The sequence below is a fragment of the Rutilus rutilus genome, assembly GCF_951802725.1.
Source record: "Rutilus rutilus genome assembly, chromosome: 4".
Lineage (NCBI taxonomy): Eukaryota > Metazoa > Chordata > Actinopteri > Cypriniformes > Leuciscidae > Rutilus > Rutilus rutilus.
The window spans coordinates 13,787,466-13,811,262 of record NC_140212.1 but is presented as its reverse complement, the minus strand read 5'-3'; the positions used below and the strand labels follow the sequence as shown (position 1 = coordinate 13,811,262).

The window sequence follows — 23,797 nt, the reverse complement described above, 5'->3', positions numbered from 1 at the left end:
TTTTTTATATTCCCTCCTCTTTTTGCCTCTCCTTTCACCTTCTGTCCTCTCTCATCCTCTCTTTGTGCCTATACTCTTGCCTCCTGTCTTCTCCCCTCACCTCCTGTTGCCTCTTCTCATTCAAATTCTTGTCTCACCCCTTATTTTTGCCTCCTTTCCTTTTGCATCTTCTCCCACCTCCTCTTTCCTCTGTATTTGCCTCTCCCCTTGTCTCCACCCCTGTCATCCTCTCCTCTCCTCTCCTCTCCTCTCCTCTCCTCTCCTCTCCTCTCCTCTCCTCTCCTCTCCTCTCCTCTCCTCTCCTCTCCTCTCCTCTCCTCCCCTCCTTCATCTCTCATTTTTCCTGTCCTCTCCTCTTGCCTTCTCTCCTTTCACCTTCTCTCATTTTGTCTCTCCCTTCCTCCCACCTCCTCTCCTGTTCTCGCACATCTCCCCTCTCCTGTCCACTCTCCTCTTCTTTTCTTCTTTCACCTCCTCTTCTATTTGTCTCCTTAAATTTCGCTCTTCCTCTTGTCTCCTCACCTTTTCTTTCACGGCATCCACTTTACCTCCCCTCTCCTCCCTTTCTTCTCCTCCTCTCTTTTTATTTCTCTTTTTGCAACCTCTGTTGTTGCCTTTCATCTTTCTTCTCACCTTTACTTTCCTCCCAACTCCTGTTTTCTCCTCTCATCTGCTCTACTTTCACCTTTTCCGTCATCGCCTCTCCTCTTGTCTCGTCTCCTCTCCTTGCCTCTCCTAGACTTTTGTCTTGCCTCTCCTCTGCAGTGGTCCCTCGTTTTTTTTTTTTTTTGTCCTCAGAAAGCCTGTTTGTGTTTCCATTCCACCAATGCTCACAGACGCCCACAGAGTGTATGTGTATGTATGTGTGTGTGTGCGTGTGGGAGGGAGCAACAGCAGCTTCTGCACTCAGACAAAGAGGCTGGGGTTGATCTGATGGCTATTATCGGCAATATGAGGTACAGCTAGTGGAAAGAAGGGAGGGAGAAAGAGAGACCAAGAGGGAGGGAGAGAGAGAGAGAGAGAGAGAGAGCACAGTGGCACAGGATGCAGAGGCATACAAATGAGTGTGGGAGTGCTGGAGAAACAGAATTCTACCAAGCAAGCTGCACGCTGTCATTCCTATCCTCTTTCACACACACACACGCTCGCTCCCTCCCGCACGCGCAAATGCACACATGCACATGCCTGCACTCTCCACACACTGAGACACAGGTTGAGCAGCACAGCGGCTAAAGCGGTGGTTGGTGATCGCGCATCTCTCACCTCTCTTGTGGATGTAATTTGGAGCCTTCAGCATGCCTACCTCCAACGCCGGCGTACTTCTCCACCAGCACGGACCCTAACGCTCACTCTCCTGAGAGGACCCTCTTCTACTTTGCTCTCTCTTTCTGTTCTCTTCCCTTTCTCTACTGTTCTAAGCATTACTTTCCTTGAAATCACTTTTCTACCTCCTTTTTCTCGCTCTCTCCGTCTCTCCTGATTGCACTCGCGCTCTCCGTCGCTTGTTGAGCATGGCGGGTTCGTTTGACAGTCACATTGCGCGGAACATGATGTGGCAGTGCCAGCTCTCGCAGCCGGACTGTCGCTGCTACCGGGTGGATGGCTACTCACTTCTCAAACGCCTCCCTCTGCACCCCTTGATAGGCCCCCGCTGCCCCGTCCAGTCCGTAGGACAGTGGCTGGACAACATCGGTCTGGTGCAGTACGAAAACCACCTGCTGTCTAATGGCTTCGACAACGTTCAGTTTATGGTGAGTGTCTCCTTCACACTTCCATCTCTGTCTTTGCCTACGGCCAGTTCTAAGAGTGCCTTTTTTCATTAGTCATCAGTTGCATCTTGTGGGTGGTGTGGGTTTGCATGTGTACTTGAATGTTTGTTGTTCTCTGTTTGTTCTCAGGTAAGCTGTTTTGTGATTGTGTCAGATGTTCTGTACTTGAGTCCTCAGTGTCTTAATTTGTTGGTCTCCTGTTACATGATTGTTGGAAAATGCTCAGCATTGATTCTGTAGACCTTAAAGTTTATGAAGGCTTTAGTATATGCTTGGATTTGGTGACATTTATCATGTGAATGTATTGCCTGGCCTGTATGTTTCCTGTCTGTACTCTCATATCAGTACTTTGGGAACTTTGGAAAGCAAAGGGATTTAGTATGTGACCTAACATGTTTAGTTTAGATGATTGTAGAAGTTTTAGCAAGTAGGTGTTCAGTAAAAAGCCATATTATAGGAAAATATAAATTAAACAAAAAATAATTATTATTAGAAATGAGACAACTTTAACATAATACCTTAATGTTGTATGTATTATCTGGGAAATGGGCCTTTTGTTGTTAATCCAGTGCTGCATGTTAACTCATTGAGACATTGCATTCCAACACGTGGTCAACGTCACTCCTCTGACAATGCAGAAAACATGTCCACCGTGGGCGTGTTCAGATGCATGAATGTGTTTGCCTGGTGTGTGTTTGGAGGAGAAAGTGTTAAAGCAATCATGATTGTTCAGGAGCACCTGTAGAGATGAAAGGGCAAGTTGGAAGATGTTGTTTCCTGGAAGAGTCGATCAATACTGCCTACACATTTATGATTACCAGTAAATTCTTCTACAGAGAGAGATCACACTTTTGGTTTAAATGTAGCACAGATGGCAGAATGGTCCACTTGCAAAAATCATACTAGGCTTAAACTAATGAACTAATCCCTGGTTTTACAGACAAGGTTTAAGCTAGTCTCAGACTAAAATAAATGTTTGAGCTGTTTTAACTGAAATCAACTTGCACTGACGTACCTTAAAATATGCCAGTGCCATTGTTTTGTCTGAAGATGCACACCAGTAATGTTTTTTTTTTCTTTTTTTTAAGACACGTTTATAAAAAAACTACTTGAATGCCCTTATTGAACTAAGGCCTAATCCTGGCTTAATCTAAGCCCTGTCTGTGAAACCGGGTCTATATGCTGGTTAGTGCTGGTCTGTGGGCTTTAGGGGTGTGTCCCCGACTATGGATTTTCATAGTCGAATCAGAATCGTCAAGTCTTGCCTATAGTTGACTAATAGTCGAATCATGTGTATGGGGGCGGGGCTTTAACATTTCAAAGCCGCGATGTACAGAAAATCACACAAAGATATAGAAGAAAATGTATAAAAACATTTTGGATCAATAAAACTAAGAAATAACATAACTCCAGAAAGGCCACACTGCAGACAGGATTTGCATTTCACATGCAAATCAAATTAAATCGGCTAAATTACCTGTGCGAGCAGGCTCTAAGTACAGCACAACATCGATGCACCGAAAAAATAAACAATTAATTTACTAAATTAAATTAGAACAGAATATACCTTTCTAATAAATGAAAATACAAAACGAAATAAATCAGAATCAAGTCACAAGATGAGGAGCAAATGTGTGCAAAATGCCTGTAGTGCAGGGGAACATATTCAAAACACAAGCCACAAATAGTTAGATTAGATAACCCTGACAGATAAAAAAAAAAAAAAGAAATTATTAAAATAACGATAGTAGCCAGAATTTTCAACTTTGTCTTTTTAACTGCGGAAACAACAATAAATGCTAAACTGGAGTGACAGTCTTTTTAAAAATGTTCACAGCCTCCAAAAATCTAATTAGAACCGGCTGAAATCCAGTCTTTCACTCTGTCTGTGTCCGTTGGAGTCTTTTGTGCGTGCGGATAAAATACATTCTAAAACACTTAACGTGAAAAACGTTTAACGACTTGATCTCCTAAAATAGTTAAATTAAAATATCAAATTATGTAAAGAAAACGCTTTACTATAGGAGGAACGCATTGCGTTCATATTCTGGGTTTATCTGCTTATCTGCACATAGTATGGTTTCTTAATAAAGTGTGTACTGTGTACATGCATTAAGCCACGTTAAAGTGCCTTTTAAAAGCTTTTTTCACGTTAAGCATTTTAGAATGTCCCGTGGAAAACCAACTTGTTAACGTTGGCCGGCAGAAGTGCGATCATGGTTTTCCTGATGCTAAATCCAGCCTTGGAGAATATCCTTTCTGATAGTGTACATTCACACTTTAGATTTTCTTATCCCAGACATTGTTAAAGATTTAAATCCTTGCCGCCAAGACGCTCCTCTGTCGGTCACGGATTGAAAGTGAAACTTTCACCTGATTTATTCACGCACGTAAAAAAATATTTATTAAAAGCTTCTTTCTTTGCACATTTTTATATACAGCATTATCATAACAGGCTGAATATTAACGTGTTGACAGAAAACCGGTAGTTCTATGTGAAATCAGACATTGAGCGCCCTCATATAGCCAAAGTGGCATGATCCTCGTTTCATAACACCTCTGCGAAGATTCGACCGTGAGATCGGTAGTCGAATCAGGCTCCTCCAATCGAAGCATCGAATCTTCGACCATTTGGGGTCACCCCTAGTGGGCTTGTTGGTTCTTGTCTATGATGGATCTGAATAATGTATTTAATTGCTTTAGCTGGTCAACTGGTATGATTGTTCCAAAAAGTCCCTGTTGTCAGTCAGTTTTGCTGTTTTTTTCCCTGATGTTTTGATGAAATGAAAGTCATAATGAGTGACCCATTAACTAATTTTCCCAAACACTTAATTAATGTTTATTTTGCACACACAGTGGTTGGTGTAAAACAATCACTACACTGCAAAATATAATGTTCTTAAACAGAATATTTTTGTCTTGGTTTATAGTACAAATGTGTAAATATGTTTAAACCAACATAAATTTACTTGCATTATTTATTATTAATATTAAGGCTTGTTTTCAGAAAAGATACCCTGAATTATCATACTCTATTCATTGGCAAATTGTTTTCCTAGTCCCTTAGCATAAATCTAACAAAATTTGCTTGGGGAAAAAAACTATTTGCCAGAGGGGAAAATAACACTTTCAGAGACTATATTTTTAATTAAGTCTAAGATACAAATACTGATTAAGGGAATGGTTTTAGTGTACAGTCTCCAGACCATTAGAACAAATGTGGACTTTAATAACTATTATTCAGATAGTTTTAAGATCACTCAGTTCACCTTGCATGCTTCTAGAATGATGTCTTTGAGCAGATGAAGTCACTGTAATCTGTTTTGTTCTGTTGCTGATGGCTCTATACTTTAAGATTTCTGATTTAAGTCAGACTGTGGCTCTATAAGAAAACAATTTCACAACTACTGTACTACTGATTTGCCAAAGGGATCTGTTGCTTTTCAGAAGAAGGTCTCTGTACTAAATGGCTGTCATGGTGCAGATAGCAGTGAGATTGTTACTAATACAGGCGACGTTCCCAGGTGAGCCACAGACTCATAGGAACGGTAGTCCAAATACTGCACTGAGCTGATGTGTAATGGAGCTGTGACTAAATCCTATACATTGTGTGACTGAATCGGATGCTCGTGCATATGTTTGTGTGTAATGAGTCTTTTTGCGAGTGTTTAGTTGCTCATGCTGATTACCCTCCCCCAGCTCTGACCTGCATCCATTCCTGTAGTTGCCGAGGCAACAGAAAGAAAGGAAAGGAATAGAGTACAGAGTATTTTAGCTATAGAAATGTAAAAAAAAAAAAATATGCGTTTCCTTCCTAACGGTTGTCAAGGAAATGGATTACGCCGTTTCCCTGCAGAGCATTTTTAATAGGGTGTTAAAAACCTCCTGAAAGCCAGTGTTGAGTTGCCAGCACCATCATAATGCCAGCATGGACAGCTTTACCTGCTACAGCAAAACAACATACTGAACGTGACCTTATCTGGGAGGTCAAAACTTATCAAAACTCCATTTATAAACATGCTCACAGTGGTTCTCATTGATGAATAATTGCGTACAAGGTGCATTTATACAAAAAGGTTTTCCTGCAAAAGTTCCGCCGGATTCACAACAGGTGCATACAGTAGCATTAGATTGCTCTCATTGTAATAGTTAGGGATCCCAGTTATTTTAAAAATGAAGCAATGTGTGCCTGTAGTAAGTAATTAGCATAATACACGCCCACACAACTCTATATAAGGGATTTCTGCACAACCTCACTTGTTCAGATGCAAACATTGAGAGAAAAATGCCACACTTTAACAGAAATTATGCTCTTGAAGGATGTTTAATTGAATGTATTCAATTAAACATCCTTCAAGAGCATAATTTCCGTTAAAGTCTTAGGTTACACATGATTGCGCTTTAAACCTTCAGTAGCCAGCTGTGCATTTTTCTATATAAAGTAGAACATGTCTTGGAATTGAGCTGTAATGCACATTTTTAAGACTATGAAATAAGTAAAATATTATATACAAATATACTGTATAGGCTACCGTTCAAAAGTTTGGGGTCAGTACGTTTTTTTTTTTTTTTTAAGAAACTAATAGATCCAGCAAGGATAAATTAATAAGAAATGTTTCTTGAACAGCAAATATTAGAATGATTTCTGAAGGATCATGTGACACTGGAGAAATTCAATTTGCAGCAAAGGAATAAATAAAATGTTTAAATATGAAAATATGAATAAGTTATTTTAAATTGTAATAGTATTTCACAATATTGCTGCTTTTACTGTATTTTTTTTAATTCTTTTTTTATGTAGCCTAGCATTAAAGACTTAAAAAAAAAAAAATAATCTTATCACCTTCAAACTTTTGAATGGTAGTGTATGTATATTTTTTTCTTAAATATTAAAATTTGCTTAAAAACTTAAAAACATTCATAAATTGTATTGACCCTGCAATCCTGTGGAAACTGTTTTACATGTAATGAAACCTTGATTAACCCTGATTTTCCTCCGAGTCTACACTTTTGTGACGTATTGCCGTTTTGACTGTGGGGTAGAACCCTTTTGAAACCTAAAATGACGAACGGGACACCCTACAGTCTCATGGACTTAACAGACACGCGCACGCGGCGGACATTGTAAGTCCTCAAGACCGCAAGTTCATATGAAGTGTGCCATTTGGGACAGGTAGTCCCACCCCAAACTCCTGTCATTGGTTGAGCCAGTGTCATCTCTGCGCATTAAACTGAGATAAGTGTTTTAACATAAAAAAATATACAATTGTTTTTGTCCAGTCAGCAGTTCATTACCATGTAATTTTATTCCTCTAGTCTAGCTAAAGCATCTCCTCCGGATGAATGGGACATCTGGAGACGCACACTCTCTCTGCCTCTGGTCTCTGTAGGACGGAGCTTCTGAAAGGCCTTCAGATACAATTAATATTAGATGGAGGTCTGCTGCTTCTCTCTGATGTGCTTGGCTTGTAAAGTTTCTCTGAATGTTATTGCTTTTCTTTTTCTTCAAATAAAGTTGATATAAAGGACGAACTGCAGTGCATAGTCGCTGTGTTCCCTCGGTATTAGGGAAGACCGTGAATACAGCACCGGCCTGAAACATTTATTTGGAGCCAATGTGTCATTTTAAAAAGTAAAATTTCAACAGTGCCCTCAGTCTGAAAGAGCTAGGCAACCGCATTTCCTGAGAGAGAGAGAGTTAAGTGGCGGAGAGATGATAGTGGTCCCTCGCTTCAGGACCTCTGGGAGTTTTGAGATGAACAATTCAGCGTCATTGTGCTGGTCATTTATCTTACTCTGAACTTTGAGGGGTTTGAGATGGTGTATGTTTCTTTTATGTGCTGTTGTATCCTTCACACTGTTTGGATGCTAGAACATTCACACAATGACATTGTTATTTTGTGATCATATATTTTGATATTAAAACAAACATGGCCTTATTTCATCGTAGATGCCTGGAGATCTTTTAGAGGACATTAGGTGGATGTCACTGTGGTTCTGTGTGAGTAATTGACAGACTGGTTGATGAGAATGGTGTGGCAGTTTATTATGTGTAAATATGAAGTTGTATTACTGTGTATTTTAGCATCACATACGCCAGTAGTACACAGTTTTCTATTTCCTATTTCTGGGCATTTAAAGGGGCATTCCATCCAAAAACAGCCTTTATGACTTTCTATGAAACAGAATTATTATTATTATTATTTTGTCTTTTTCATACAATGAATGTCTATGTGGTCCAATGTTGTTTTAGCTCCCATTCACTTTCATTATATGGACAAAAACATTTCTTCATAATATCTCCTTTTGTGTTGCATAGCATAATGAAGGTCGTGTACAGTAGGTTGGGTAATGAGGGTGAACAATTAATCATGCTTTTACTTGTGCCGAATTTTGAATTCCTACTGTATAAAAAAGTTCCCTTAAATATGTTTTTCACTCATTACTCTTATTTCATGTTGAACTTTCATTCATAAATTAAAGGCAGTGTTAAGAGCTTTTCTAAAAAGAAGGAAAAAATGAACACACAGAACAGTTAAACAGCTTAATGCGTTGTTTAAGGATGTTAAACATTACATTAATCTTTAACAGTAACATTTAGGCAGCATTTTTACTTTTACACATACAGTAAATGCTGAAATTAGTACTATAGTATCTATACTGTGCAGTTTCCAAATTCCAGTTTGCAGAACACACTGTATGAAATACTGTTTCCCAAAATGCTATGGACTCAACTAGACCTTTGAATGGCAAAGAAACTGGAATTATCAACTCTAATTTTAAACACATTTTTTGACCCATTGTTTGATCAAACTGCTAATAGTTGAGACATTTTACACAAGCTTGCATCGAACATGTATCCAAGATGATAAGTTAATGCTGCTTGCTGAATTAAACATGCCGTGTAATGGGACAGCAATGAAGGATAATACTTCTGCAAACATTTATCTTTGTATAATGCATACTGTGCTGTGTAAATGGCAGAGAGTATACAGTATGCAGTGAGCTTTCAGCAGGTCTGTGCTGTGATTGATTAGTAATGTCTTGGGACACCTGCAATTAATCGAAATCTACTCCGAGTGCCATTACTCTGGTCTGGATTGTATTGCTGTGAATGGAGCAGATGTTGGTGCTCAGAGGTGATTTCAGCAGCTATACATTATACTTGAGTTGTTTGATCACCAAGGTTATCAGCTTTGTGAAGTGATACAGACACATCATAGCCTGCATGTTTTCATACACCTTGTATTTCTGTGTGAGTGTGTGTGTGTGTCTCTGTCTGTGTGTCTGTGTGAGTGTGTCTGTCCTGTTTCTGTTCTGTTGATGGGCAAATCACATGGTGGAAATGCGATACTATTAATTCTATAATAGGGAAGCCGTGTGTGTGTTTGTTAGGTATAGTGTGTATTTTCAGATCTCTGGCCCTGTTGGATAGGAGGTTGATTGGTCTGATTGGAGTTAGTGAAAGGTCATTAAAGGTGAAACTCTGCATGAACAGCAGGTGTGTGTGTGTGTGTGTGTGTGTGTGTGTGTGTGTGTGTGTGTGTGTGTGTGTGTGTGTGTGTGTGTGTGTGTGTGTGTGTGTGTGTGTGTGCGCGTGCGCGTGTGTGTGTGACAGCATGTGTTTCTTGCACCTGTGCACATCAAGTTGGGGGTTGTTGATTTGAATACTGTTTGATGGCCTTATGGATCTCCTGATTGGGTTCGTTCTCGTGCAAACTGAAGAGGGCAATTTTTTTAATTAGAGAAAATTGCAGCTTATGCCTTATTTATCTGTCCATGTAAACTAGATGAAATCTGCCTAATAATAAATAACTATAATACCATTTTTATTAATTATTATTAATAATAATAGTACTTATTATTTATGTATTTATTTATTTGTTTTCTTTGCTTATTTGTTTTTGTTACTACTCCAACACATTGTTGCGGTGCACAATAAATAGCAAATTATTATTATCGTAATACAATTTTATTTTATTAACTTATCTTTTTATTTTATTTTATTTTATTTTATTTTATTTTATTTTATTTTATTTTATTTTATTTTATTTTATTTTATTTCTACATGTTATTGTTGCAGTGCACCTTTATAGTAAATTACTTTTTTTTTACTGCAGGGCATGTTGTGTAGTATTATTATTAATGTTGTGTAGTATTATTATTAATAATATGAATTAATAATGAACAATTATTATTATATTTGTTTGTTACTACTTCAACACATGTTGCAGTGAACCTTATAGTAGTACAAATTATTCGATTTTTAACTAATGTTTTTTTTTGTACTGCAGGGCAGTAATGTTGTGGAGGACCAGGACTTGCTGGAGATCGGGATTTTAAACTCTGGCCACAGACAGCGACTTCTTCAGGCTATTCGCCTGCTACCCAGGGTGAGTACAGACATCAGGGACTCCTAGGGCTCTCACAGGGGGCTTCCAGCTCCAAAAATATCAGCTAACAATGCATTCAGAACATTCCCTCACTGATCCTTCCTAGATCCAAACCTGCAGGATTTTAATTTACAATGACAACAAATAGTGACCAGTTGTTGTAAAGCTCCAAAAATGATATACTTGGGCTTCACGCTGTGTTTGCAAATGTAATGGTATGGTCAGGTCAGGCAATCCTACAAATCAGGCAATGACTTACACAACGACACTGAACTGGAGAGCATTGTAATGAGTTCACTCAGAGTTTTTGCTGCGATGTCATAGAAGAACCATTTTTCATTTGCCAAAAGACCCTCTTAGTGAACAGTTCTTAAAATAAACATTTTTTCTTAATGTGGAGAATATTTTAAACATCTAAAGAACCTTTTCCCACTAGAAAGAAACTAGAAAGATTCCATGGATGTTAAAGATTCTTCATGGAACTATAGATGCCAATAAAGCATTGGAATTCTGTATGTGATACATGTGTGTGCCATGGATTTCATTACTAAATGAGGTTACATGGTATCCACATTTATCACACATACACATCCCAGAGTGCACCCTCCCCCCAAGAGTGCTCAATTTAAGACCCCCTCCAGAGTAATCCAGCAAAGCCCTCTGGTATTGCCATATAAGAGTGTGTGTGTATGTGAAGGCGACTCGACATCAAATAAATCTCACTTGTGTCCCAAACAACCTTGCGCTCCCTTTCTCCTTCACAATCTCTGAAAGGACCCCGCAGAGGGGAATGTTTGTGTGTTCTGATAAGATAGAAAGGACACGCATGTACGTGCACACACACATTAATGTGCAAAGCTGCTTTTGTTCATACTGATGTGAAAACCTCAAACATGAGAGGAGAGGGGTGAGTTTAAAGGGGTAGATCACCCAAAAATTACAGCTCTGTCATTGTTTCAAACCTGTATTACTTTATTTCCTCAGTGGAACACAAAAGAAGATATTTTAAAGAATATTCTGGGCATTCTTTTCCACAAGAAAAGTTAATAAAAAAAAATAAAAAAAAGCACCATAAAATTGGCCTGAACTACTAAAAGACCCAATTTCAGCCACTATTCACTATAAATTTCTACTAATTCTGATACTTTTATGGTGCTTCTTTTGTTATTTTGGAGCTCAGCGGCCCGAATCCCCATTGAGCTGAATTATATGGAAGAGTAAAGGATGACAACTTTCATTTTTAGGTTCAAAATGAAAATGATTCCTTTGAAAAGAAGTTGAATTTAAGATTAAGGACAGGAAATGGTATGTGTCTGAAAGAGAGAGATATGAGAGCTCTCTATGAAAAGAGAAAAACTTTTTCATCTGCAGTCAGCGCTTTCAAACACTGCATTAGCTGATAGCTTCTCTGCATTTACATTTATGCATTTGGCAGATGCTTTTATCCAAAGCCTTTTGCGGTGTATTCAGTATATGTTATTTTATCAATAAATACGGGAATGATTGCATGAAAAAAAATTGTTTGTTTTGTTAGCTTGTTTCTCTCTTATTTATCTGCTAGACCAGCACCAAACCAATGTGGAGCAGAATTGAAATTCACACTAGTTCTCTAAGCAGGTGTTTCCAGCATGGAATAACAACATTTCCTGTTATTGGACCTCTCTATTCGTACCCCAAACTGTGTCCAGCCTCTGGTTTGGTTGCCGATATGTTTGTAACGGGTTGTTTCCGTGTTTAAGGTGCGGCCCATTGGTTACGATGGAAATAATCCTACTTCAGTGGCCGAATGGCTGGAGTCTCTGGAGCTGGGAGACTACACCAAATCTTTCCTCATCAACGGCTACACCTCCATGGAGCTGGTCAAGAAGATCTGGGAGATCGAGCTCATCAACGTAAGTCCTGCTTATCTCACTTTCCTGTCTGTTGCTATGTTCTGAGCACATGCATTTATTTGCCTTTGGCTCTTAAACAATATGTACAGGGTCCTCACAGTCAAGGAAGACCTGGAAATATAGGGAATTTAAAAAAAGAGAGATGTCCAAGCCTGGAAAAGGCATGGAAATTGTAAATAAATCTTAAACGTAATATAATATAATTATTTCATTAGCTATAAATCACTCTTATTGAGTTCTCTTTGAGATCTCTTTAAAATCGCTATGATGGAAAAGTAATGGAAATTCATTGATTAAAAGATGTGAGAACCCTGTATGTACACACACACACACACACTTGAGTGTTTAGCTGTATATTTTGTTATAGTTGTGCGAGTGTAGTTGGAATGAAGCTGTCTCTTGAAACAAGATTTGCTGAAGGACCTATGAAATGACAACCAGAGGTTGCAAGACATCATACTGAATCATTCTGACGTCCTATTGGCCGATTTGTCGTAATAGAGTTTCGGTTGGCTCTGAATGTTGCCTGTAATTGTATTGGTTTGATAAACAATCCTGTCCGATCTGTCTTGCTTTCGACTGCAGCGAAACCACAGCTATAATGGCAGCATCTCCTGTATGACACTGAACAGTAGAAATTTCAGTATAACTGGATCTGTTTTTGAAAAAAGTGTATTTTCCACACGTTTGGGAAATATTTCTGCAGGAGAACATAGTAAATATCCGCACACTCATATTAATGCAACAGTTTGAGCTCTTAAGTCTTTACCAGATCAAATGAAGGTATCTTTTACCTACAATTCTATCATTTCTTCAGTCGTTATTCCTGCAGCCCACATGTGTAAAATGGAAATTGTGAATTTTTTTTTTTTCTTCTTCTGTGTTGGGTAAAAACTAAAATGGCATGTTTGATGACAGTGAGATCATGTGTCGTTGCTTTAACAGATTTGGTGTTAAATTACTCTAATTACAGCCTCACGTATGCTAATTTCACTCACTTTTCAACCGAGAGAGAGAGAGAGAAAGAGAGAAAAAGAGAGAGCAGATTATATAATAATGTGGGATGTGATTTCTTCAGCACTTGAAAAAACACACACACACACACACACACACACACACACACACACACACACACCCACTCACTCACTCACTGTGGAAAGTAGAATGCTGCAGTGGTAATAAACACATGGTATGGCCACAAGAGGGAGTCAGAGTAAGGAAAATCTGTTTTTTTATGCTTTTGGATGAATAAATTCAAATAAAGATTATTGTTGGAAGTTGTGTGATTGTTTGTGTTCGCAAATGTGTGTGGTGACCATGCGTCTGTGGTAAAACACACTACTAGAGTGTGTGTGTGCATGTGTGCATGTTTGTGTGTGTTTTGTATTGTCATTCCCTCAGGCTCAGTGTTTAATTAATACACAAATCTTTATTAAAACTGATGTAGGCGGAATGTTTGCTTAACAATACCACTGTGCGTATAGGAAGCTTTACACATGTTATAATGGTTGTATGGTGAATAAATGTCTTGAAAGAAAGTTCATCCAAAAATTCTATCAATAATAATATTCTCACCCCCATGTTTGTTCAAATCATATTTCTTTCTTCTGTGGAACACAAAGGAGAAGTTTATGAGAATGTTTACTCTCCTCTCTTCCATGACTGCAGCTGTCAAGTTCCAAAATGGACAAAAAAACATAAAATGTTCATATAAGTAGCCTAATCCATATGAATTGTACACTATATTCCAAGTGTTCTGAAGCCATATGATAGGTTTGTGTAATGATAAACTCAAATAAAAATTCACTTATAATCTTTCCCCTGCTGTAGCTTCAGTATTTTTTCTTCTTCTCAGAATTAAAATTACAACTACTAAAAGTTATAAAGATAAAACAAAATATAAATATTAGATTAAAAAAAAGCTAATTCAAAATATGAATAATAGTAATAATAATATATAAATAATACTAAAATAACACTGTTCCGCATGTGATTAGTCACGTCATATTGGTGTCAAATCTATGAATGAAAGTAAGCAGTGCAAGGCATTTCTTCAGAATTAGTGTGCATTAATGTGAGTGTGAGTGTGCGTGTGTGTGTGTGTGTGTGTGTGTGTGTGTGTGTGTGTGTGTGTGTGTGTGTGTACGGAACGGGACATTCTGAACTTCCTCTAATGAGCCTCGAATTTAGACGGATCACAGAGCGCCTCTGTCTCATGGGTCCTGAACTCTCTGCTGTAAATGAGACTGAGAGAGTCTCAGAGTGAAAGAGAAGACACTTTATGCAGGGTAGTACAGTCTGAAGCCAAGAAGACGAAGAGAGAGAAAGTATTGAGGGAAACAGGACAGAATGTTGCCTTGTTTTTGTGTTTCTTAGAGAATGTCAACCTTACACTAAAACACGATGACCGATAGCACAGAAGTATAGCAGTTTGGCTCAGAGATTGAGGAGCAATAGTATGAAGTGAGGCAGGGGAGAAGAGAGAAAGAGGGCAATGGGAGAGAGCGGTCCAGATTAAATCAGCTCATAAACGCTCAGGGCAACAGATGCTGAGGCTACTGGATAAGACAGTGACAAGATGTGTGTGTTATTGCTGCTCATAAACAATTACACAAGCACGCTGTGGTGTATAAGGTCAAAGTTCATTCGATATCAAATTGTGAAACTATACTATAAGTATACACACATACACACACTGGATCATACCCATATTGATGTCGTATATTGTCGTATTCCGGAGATTCAGTGAGAATAACATTTAAACCAAGGCAAATCTAATTGATGATCCAATATGTCACCTGAATCAGATACAGCTTGATCTTGCTCTTGGATTGCCTTAGATCAGTGCCCGGTTGCATAAAGCACCTTAAATTTTTCCCTTACGTATGATACTTAAGGGCCGATTTCCCCTTACATAAGAGAATAACTTAAGGGTGTTGCATATAAAAGTCTGTTGTTGCCATAGATACGCAAAACACTAACACTAGCAATTACGCAGTTTCATCAAATAAAGTAGGCTAGGATATCGTAATGGATAAAGAAAACAAAAAAAGAAAGCCTAATTGGACAGAGGAGGAGAAATGCATTCTTCTTGACGAATATGGTAAAAGAAAAACAATTTTGAAAAGCAAACTAAATCCCAATGTAACTGCGGCAAAAAAAAAAAAAAAAACAGAAACAGTGGGAAGAAATAACGATCATATACAGTACCAGTCAAAAGTTTGGAAACATTACTATTTTTAATGTTTTTGAAAGAAGTCTCTTATGCTCATCAAGCCTGCAGTTAAAAAAAAAACTAAACAAAAAAACCCCAGTAATATTATGAAATATTATTACAATTTAAAATAATGGTTCTCTTTTTTAATATATTTTAAAATGTAATTTATTTTTGTGATGCAAAGCTGAATTTTCATCAGCAAGTACTCCAGTCTTTGGTGTCTTATGATCCTTCAGAAATCATTCTAATATGATGATTTGATACTCAGTTATTATCAATGATGGAAACAGTTGTGCTGTTTAATATATTTTTTTGGAATACTTTTTTCAGGATTCATTGATGAGTAAAACGTTAACAGCATTCATTCATAAAAACAGCATTTATTCAAAATAAAAACATTTCTAACAATATAAATCGTTACCATCACCTTTTATCAATTTAACGCATTCTTGTTGAATTAAAGTACTAATTTCTTAAAAAAAAAAAAAATAGTTATTGTTCCCAAACTTTTGAACGGTAGTGTATATTGTCACAAAAGATTTCTATTCTAAATAAATACAGTTCTTTTTAACTTTTTATTTATCAAATAATCCTGAAAAAAGTATCTCAGGTTATAAAAAAAATATTAAGCAGCACAACTGTTTCCAACATTGATCATAAATCAGCATATTAGAATGATTTCTGAAGGATCATAAGACACCAAAGACTGGAGTAATGATGCTGAAAATTCAGCTTTGCATCACAAAAATAAATTACATTTTAAAGTATATTAAAAAAGAGAACCATTATTTTAAATTGTAATAATATTTCATAATATTACTGGGGTTTTTTTTGTTTGTTTTTAACTGCAGGCTTGATGAGCATAAGAGACTTCTTTCAAAAACATTAGAAATAGTAATGTTTCCAAACTTTTGACTGGTACTGTATATATATATGTATATCAATAAGCATCATTGCTTTTGTTCCAAAATCCCACTTCACTCCCTATTTTTTATCAAATTTCATGAATGACAAGAATGTTTGCAACTGTTTCTCAAGTTGTAATACACCTTCTGTTCACTAGATGGCTCTAATACTCTTTTTTTGGCCAGTGAACTATGAAGTAGCCTACAATTCATAATCAAAATATGTATTGGTATGATAAAGGTTTGCATTGCCAAAGTATTGTTAATATTATATATAAATATATTACATACAAAATGCATTTACATTTAATATATATGAATGTAATGTAGCCTACATGTAATCTAATGTAAATCTAATGGACTAAATATTGTGTAAATACATAAAAACAATAGAAGCATCTATGTTTAGTGGTTTGTGAGTGATTTGAGACAACATTACATCATTTTAAATGTATGTGTGAAGTGTTTAATGTCACTTTCTTTTCTAATCACACATTTATTTCACATGAACATTGCAAGACCTATATGTATGCATTTAGCTTGCAGAAATTATAATTTTAAATGCAGTTTCGTTGTGAATATTAAGAAATGGATAAAATTACGATCGTGTTCTGATTTTGAACAGTTTTGACACACAGGACAGGTTTTTGCCTCCCAAAGGAGAAGCAGAGTAATTCAGTGTGAACAAGCAGAGACATTGACGTAAAGCAAACAGCCTCATTAAAGACTGCTGATGTCTTTCGTGTTTGTGTGTTTCTGGTGTCTCAGCAGCATCATTCCATGCGTGTAAGAGCCTGTATGTGTGTGTTCACCCTATTAGAGAGCGATAGACTTGCGCGTATGTGTGTGTCCGGCCTCAGGGTTACCACAGGCAGTCATCTGATAATATTCATAACAGGGCTCAACATGTCTGCATTCCCAAGAAGCTCTATGATTGTTCTCTTGCACACATACTGTACAAACATTATACTTTTTTTATTTCGATGCTGTGACCATCACTGTAAAGGGAACGTTTGTCATGAAAATGACTAAATATACTGTATATAGTCATTCTTTATAATAATTATAGACTTTTATCATCTCTTAGTTGCAGTTTGAACATCATGGTCGGTCTTAATCCCCAAACAAAATGCATCCAAACCAGCCTGGAATTGTGTTTGAGGCAAATGGTGTATTTCAACCCGTATGGCCGAGCGGCCGCAAGTCTGTGGCTTTTTAAAGCGCACTCGTATTGCATTTTTATTATTATTGTTTGATCCCAAAAATGTCTGGTTTGAGCTGTGGTTGTTTTCTGTGGAAGGTGAATAAGGTCAGCCTCCATCAGTTTACACAAATGTTTTTTGCGTACAAGACAGAATTGTATAAAATGCTTTATATGACACTTTACGACTTGTACGGTGTGTGTTTTTTTTTAGAACAGTTCCGATTATTACCATTCTATATAATGTATTTAAATAGCACTTGTTCTTTCATGTCACATGTTGTGCCAAGTTGTGTTTCCCGGCAGCCGCTGGCTTTGTGGTTAATGTTTCTGGTTAATGTTAGCCGTGCTTGGGTCGTGTTGGTAGGCGGTCAGAAGTCATTTAGCTCGTAATAATAGTTTAGCTCGTTTTTTTTTTAACAACTGTTACGCGGTTGCCATGACTGCTGGCGGTAGTTACCATAGAGACAGCACGGATGATTCAAAACTGACGTGTTTGTATGTGAGTAAGTGTGTAAGGGCATGTATCCTTTAAGTGTGCGTGGTCCAACACTTACGCTTCGCAGACTGTGTATGTGTTATAATGAGTTTCCATGTCCTTTGTGTTGCATTCCTGTTTTCATTACTTCCTGTCACTTCTCCAAATGCACAGATTGCAAATTGTCTTTTCTTACACTAGCAGATGGCTACTGCCTTCGTTAACACAGCAGGCCCATCAAACACACACACACACACACACACACACAGTCTCCCCCTTTTTTCTGTCTATCTGTTCTTTCCTTTTGGCTCCCGTAGTACACTGCCTCTCACCTTAACGATGACAAAACATTTGCTTTAATACCAAAAGACACATTGAGGACTGTTCTGTATATGTAAGTGTGTGTGTGCTGTACTAAGTATACGATATGTACAAGTGTGGGTGGGTAGGCCTGTAGGTTCATGTGTTGAATTGACGCACACTGACACACATTTGGCACATGACCATGCGAGTGTTGTTCTCAGGGTGAGGGTGAGCTGAGATTATTCCTGTAGGACAGATCCTGCTGATGGGTATCAAGATGATCCAGTGGCCCCAGCAGCCCGTGAGAGGGCTGTTTCTTAAGGACGGTCACTAAGCGCATTCATAAAAATAGATTAAGCATGACGTTCATGGAGGAGGCTTGGGTTTCAAACAGTAAAATGTATTTATTACACGGCTCAGTGGAATACTGGATTCTGATTGGTCTTTCCGCAGTCAAATAATATTATCGTTTTTGTCCCGATTATTTCTAATTAGCTGGCCTGGTTTTATGTCTCTGGCGTCATTCTACTGTCAAAATATACAATATTTCTTGTCATATCTATTTTGCATCATAACAGACACAAAAGCATTTTGATGCACTGTAAAAATGATTTGTTGGTTTAACTTAAAGTAAGCAGCCTTACCTGGTTGCCTTAAAATGTTTAGTTCATTTAAACAAAAAATTTGAGTTGATACAAAGAAAAAGATTAGTTTATTCAAAAGAAACTCAAAATAGTATGTTAATATGAACAACATTTGTGAACCTAAGCTGATTTGGCAAAAGATTAGTGAAACAAATCATGACTTTACATTATGCCTTACACTAGCGTTTAAAAGTTGGTATGTTTTTTTTATGTTTTTGAAGGATGTCTCTTATGCACAACCAAAGCTGCATTTCTGATTATTATCAATGCTGAAAACAGTTGTGCTGCTTATGACAACCCTGATTCTTTGATGAATCAAAAGTTCTAAACAACAGCTTTTATTTGAAATAATACATAATAAATGTCTTTACTGTCACTTTTGATCAATTTAATGCGTATGGAAATATTAATTTCTTTAAAAAAATCTTACTGACCTCAATCTTTTGAACAGCAGTGTATATATTTGCCACTCACGCGTCTAATTCGTGCGTACACGCTCACAGCCTGTGGTAAAACAAAACATAAAAGATTTAAATTATTTTCACACATTCGCTCGCTGGACTAAAAATTCAGCACACTTAAGGCTTATTTATTATATAATTATTTTCAAGTTATTTTCAACCAATAAATGTTCAGTAATAAAATTCTGTAGCGTTTCATCTAAATAAAATTATGAATTTTCAGTATGAAAAATGGATATCCGTTTAAAATTTGCTTAAGATTACATTCACCAGTGTCACTTTTAGTGAGCGTTAGATGATGCAAAGATAATCTAAGGCTATGTTCAGACGGCAGGGAAATGTGGCCTAAATCCGTTTTTTTTTTTTTTTTTTTTTTTTGCTCACAAGATCTGTTTTTCTCATGACAGTGTGAACAGCACAAAATCACATGGAATCTGATCTTTTCAATTCTGATTTGTGCCACTTCCATATGTGGTCCTAAATGCAAGTCAGATGTTTTGCAATGCGACCTCAGTCTGAACAGTCATATCGGAATTCATGCGACTTTTACAGTACGTCACTCTAGAGCAATATTCGTACAATTCTTCAGTTACCCGAAGTTATCGAGACAGTTAAGAAAGGTAGTCAGTGAAGGACAGTGATGTGTCAGAGCTCACAAGTATTACAGTGACAGCTCTATATACAAGCAAAACACAAGGGCTCGTATCATAAATGTTTAAAAACTTTTCTCTCTTTTTTTCCATCCTCGTCTCTGTATTTTTATATTGCCTGCGCAACAATTCGCTGGATTCCACAGCAGATCGCACTACAATCGCTTACTTTAATGGCTTCCTTGTTTACTTCCATATGACAGCGTGCTGCGTGAGGTCTTTTTATCGTTCTTTTCGCGCACACAGGTCAGTCCAGGGACCATGATCTGTTCGCACTGGAATCTGATATTGGCCACATTTATAACAACAATGTGAACAGCTATACAAAAAAAGCGGATCTGAGCAATAAATCATGAGCATGCACTATTAAGTTTCCATTACCGGTTGATAATTTGTGCAGTTAAGAGTTTTCATTTACATAAAAGCAATAATTTAACATAATTAACAATAAAATGTAAAAAAAAACCTCTCATCTCGACTGATAACTAATATGGTACTACAGATGATATATTATACAGTGAAAACTGCACAAATTAGCAACCAATAATGGAAGCTTATTAGTGCATGCTCATTTCTAATGCTTTACGCATTTTGATGCAGTTTGACAAATGTTTTTTTGTGCTTGTGAGGCAAGTAAAGAGCGCTGCTGAAATCTATTTCCGCCAGGTGTCTTTATACAGTATAACCTGTATGTACTTATATCCTAGTCTGGCTATCACCAGACCAAGCTCAATCTTTTAAGATTGAACATTAGTCTGGGGAGTCTGCTCTGTATTTTCTACTGCACAAGAGGCGTGATCAATAGGCGTAGTTCAAATGACTCTGTACGCAATTGGATAGTCCTTCAACCAATCAGACCAACGATCCAGGTGACGTACTTTGCAGCGAAAACTCCAGGCAGGAAGCGTGTCAACAAACGTGTTGGTTTGGAGCATTGATCAGCGGTCAATGGCATCGAGCGATTTTTGCAGGTTGTGCAACAAAAAAAAAACATGAAAGTGAGTGGTATTTACACCCACTCGAGTGATTTGTTTGCTAAACTAAAGAAGCCATTGAGCATCGTCGAGAGGTTAAAAGGAATTGGATTGGATTAAACCCGCCAATAGCGCACCAGGTGGATAAGCCAGTTTGTGATTGGTCCCCGCAAATTTGTAACGGAAGCAGGATAGAAGAAAGTACAGGTTTCCAGCCTGAGCTGCAGGGCGAAATCAAATCGCCGGCAGATCGGGCTGGGTTTACCCAGTCTACTTATTTCCCTCACGCATTTCAAATGTTGAGAGCAATAATTGCCATGTCGTTGTTTGTGTACTAGCTTTAAGGACAAACCACAAGCCATTTGGATTTAGGCCATTTCAGGCTGCCCCAACAAACCACAACTTCTACGCTTGTTGGGTTTCATTGGATCAGTGTGTTAATCCTGTTGGTGTTTGTGTATCAGTGTAAACATGACAGTTATGTTTCCCAACAAGCCAACTCTGAAATTTTGTCAACCAGATTTGAGATGATTAGAACAAATGACACCAGGATGAATGCATCGCAATCTTACTGCAGTGTGCAGTTGCCGAGCACTGGAACTCGCGTTAAACAATGAAGCTTCGGAGAGGGAGAGAGAGAGAGAGAGGGAGAGGGAGGGAGGGGAAACAGATATGGGAGAGTGAGGCGGAGAGAGTGAGTTAAGGACGTTCGGTCTCCCGTCTCACACTGCTTCACAAGCCGAGGAAACGGTCACCTGCGCTACACTCACGCTACGGCACGCGAACACACAGCTTCTCGCTGGATGGGAGCAGGGTATCCATAGTAACAGGCGGAGAGCGTGAATGAGGAGCAAGAGAAGGCAGAAGGAGGAGGAGAAAGGGGTGACGTGTTCAGACAGAGATCGTTGTTGCTGGAGTACAAACCTCTGTGGTTTGATAGCGTGAGGAGACTGGAGAAGAAAGACTGTGAAAAGATCTGTTGCCACACAAATATGCATGTTTATATGAGCTTTGAGGTGATGAATCACAGGGCTTTATAAGAGAGCCAGAGAGTTGAGGCAGCTTGTCAACGCAGGTCAGGACACTTGGATGTTTGGGAACGGAGGACTTGACTGCACGAATGAGCGGCGAAACTCTGGGTAAGTCACTGGCACTAGAGGAAGAGTGAAGCAGAAGGTGGATTATAAGGGATTGCGCTGCCCTCTAGTTGTTTTTGTTTTTTTTTAGATTAATGCACTGTTAAAGCTTTTGTTCTCTACTCGCTGCAGCACCAGCCACTGTTTCCTGCATTTTCACCTGCTTTTAATTGCTAAACATCCGCTGTTTCTTTCTTATGTCATTGAGTAATCTGTCATCACCAGCTACTTTGCACCATACTGTAGTTTCTTTATTACTTTGGTGATTTTACGCATCACACTCGATTGTACGCTGTTAAGTTTACAGTATATAATGTGCCTGTGTTCACATGCAGTGGTGAATGCCTTAGTTTGAGTCTGTGTATGTGGATAGTTGACATTTAAAATAGTTTTGGACAGAGTATTGCATGTCATACCGCAGGACATGTCAATTTCCCAGGAGAATTGCTTCATAATTATCATGCATGCAGCTTTATGAGCTCATATTAACTGAGCTACATGAAATCTTTGTATGATCAAAAATGTAATTGTCACACCAAAGAAACTTCTAAAATAGTCAAGAATTTTTTTTATTAAAAAATAAAGATTTGCAATATTAGACCTGATACTGATACAAAATTCAACTGATACTGGATATTTAATAGTAAATGCTAATCATTTCCCCTATTTTTACATTAAGATGACTTTTGCTGTCATTTAACATTCACTTAAAGTTAATCTTTATGAAAGACTAATAATTCAATAAGACTATTAAATCCCAATGAACATTCATTTTATGAGAACATTCATATATATATATTCATTCCAATTTTTAATGATTTTGTAAATATATTTAATTTTGTTTATTTATTTCCTAAAAAACTATGTTTTTATTTTATATTTGTTCTTTATTTGAAATATTTTATTTTGTGAATTTATATAGTTCTATATACATAATATTTGTGAGTGCTTAATTTTTTTTATGAAAAACAGAAATGGTTACCTTATGGGACTTAAAATACACACTTTATATACATTCATATAATTTTGCCATGAATCACACAGAATGCCTCAGCTGCCCATGTACATTCCTTCATTGTTGTGTGCGTGTATTCACTTGCCTCCTGGACTTTCTAAAGCGGAAGCGTTAACCTCATGGCCCACGTAATCTGTAGATGGTACGGCGGCGAGGATGACCATGAGATGAAAGAGCAGGCAGACGTCTCCTTTAGGTTGCATTAGTTCAGTTCTGCAGTCAGCAGTGAAAGAGTCACGAAGGATCAGAGCAGAACAGCAGTGAGGCGGTGTTGCATAATGAAAGTGGGACCTGCTGTGCTGTGGATCAGCCCTGGTGTATTAAACGTAATCTCACAGCTACGCTATCCACATGTGGATGGGGCTTGAGGTGTAAGCTTTCTCATAACAGAAATAAAGCTGCCAATAAGCTTGGAAGTCTCTGAGGGTTCGCCAAAATGTTCCCACAGAGCTTCTCTCTCCTTAACTTTGCTGGAGGCCAGATTTTTGGAATTTTTTGGGGTAGGTTTTTTTTTTTTTTTTTTTTTTACCTGGGTGGGGCTTTTATGTAGTTCACTACAGTTCCAGATGGTTTTTCCGTCAGAGGAATGGAGGAAGTTGTTCGCGGATGCTCTAGTTTCACACACCTTATACCGATTAGCATTAACAAGTCTGAAGGTACAGCACTGCAGTGTGGACTGAAAATGCACATTATGGATTCAGGTAAACTCTAGACTTTCTTTAACTGGGTCATTTTACACTAGCTACAACTGATTGAATA

At 37.8% G+C, this 23,797-nt stretch overlaps 1 protein-coding gene across 12 annotated transcripts in view; it reads left to right on the top strand.

Moving 5' to 3' along the window:
- Positions 1 to 23,797, top strand: part of anks1b (ankyrin repeat and sterile alpha motif domain containing 1B) — a 173,372-nt gene that overhangs the window by 123,153 nt on the left and 26,422 nt on the right. For 8 of the 12 annotated variants that reach the window (XM_084407345.1, XM_084407339.1, XM_084407344.1 and 5 more), the window contains 3 exons: positions 1,645 to 1,751; positions 10,064 to 10,162; positions 11,902 to 12,054. In XM_084407345.1, the coding sequence (XP_084263471.1) occupies positions 1,645 to 1,751; positions 10,064 to 10,162; positions 11,902 to 12,054 (359 nt within the window). Of the gene's footprint in view, positions 1 to 1,644; positions 1,752 to 10,063; positions 10,163 to 11,901; positions 12,055 to 21,561; positions 22,027 to 23,797 lie in introns of those variants that run through there. The other 4 variants (XM_084407349.1, XM_084407340.1, XM_084407341.1 and 1 more) reach the window with 3 other exon arrangements.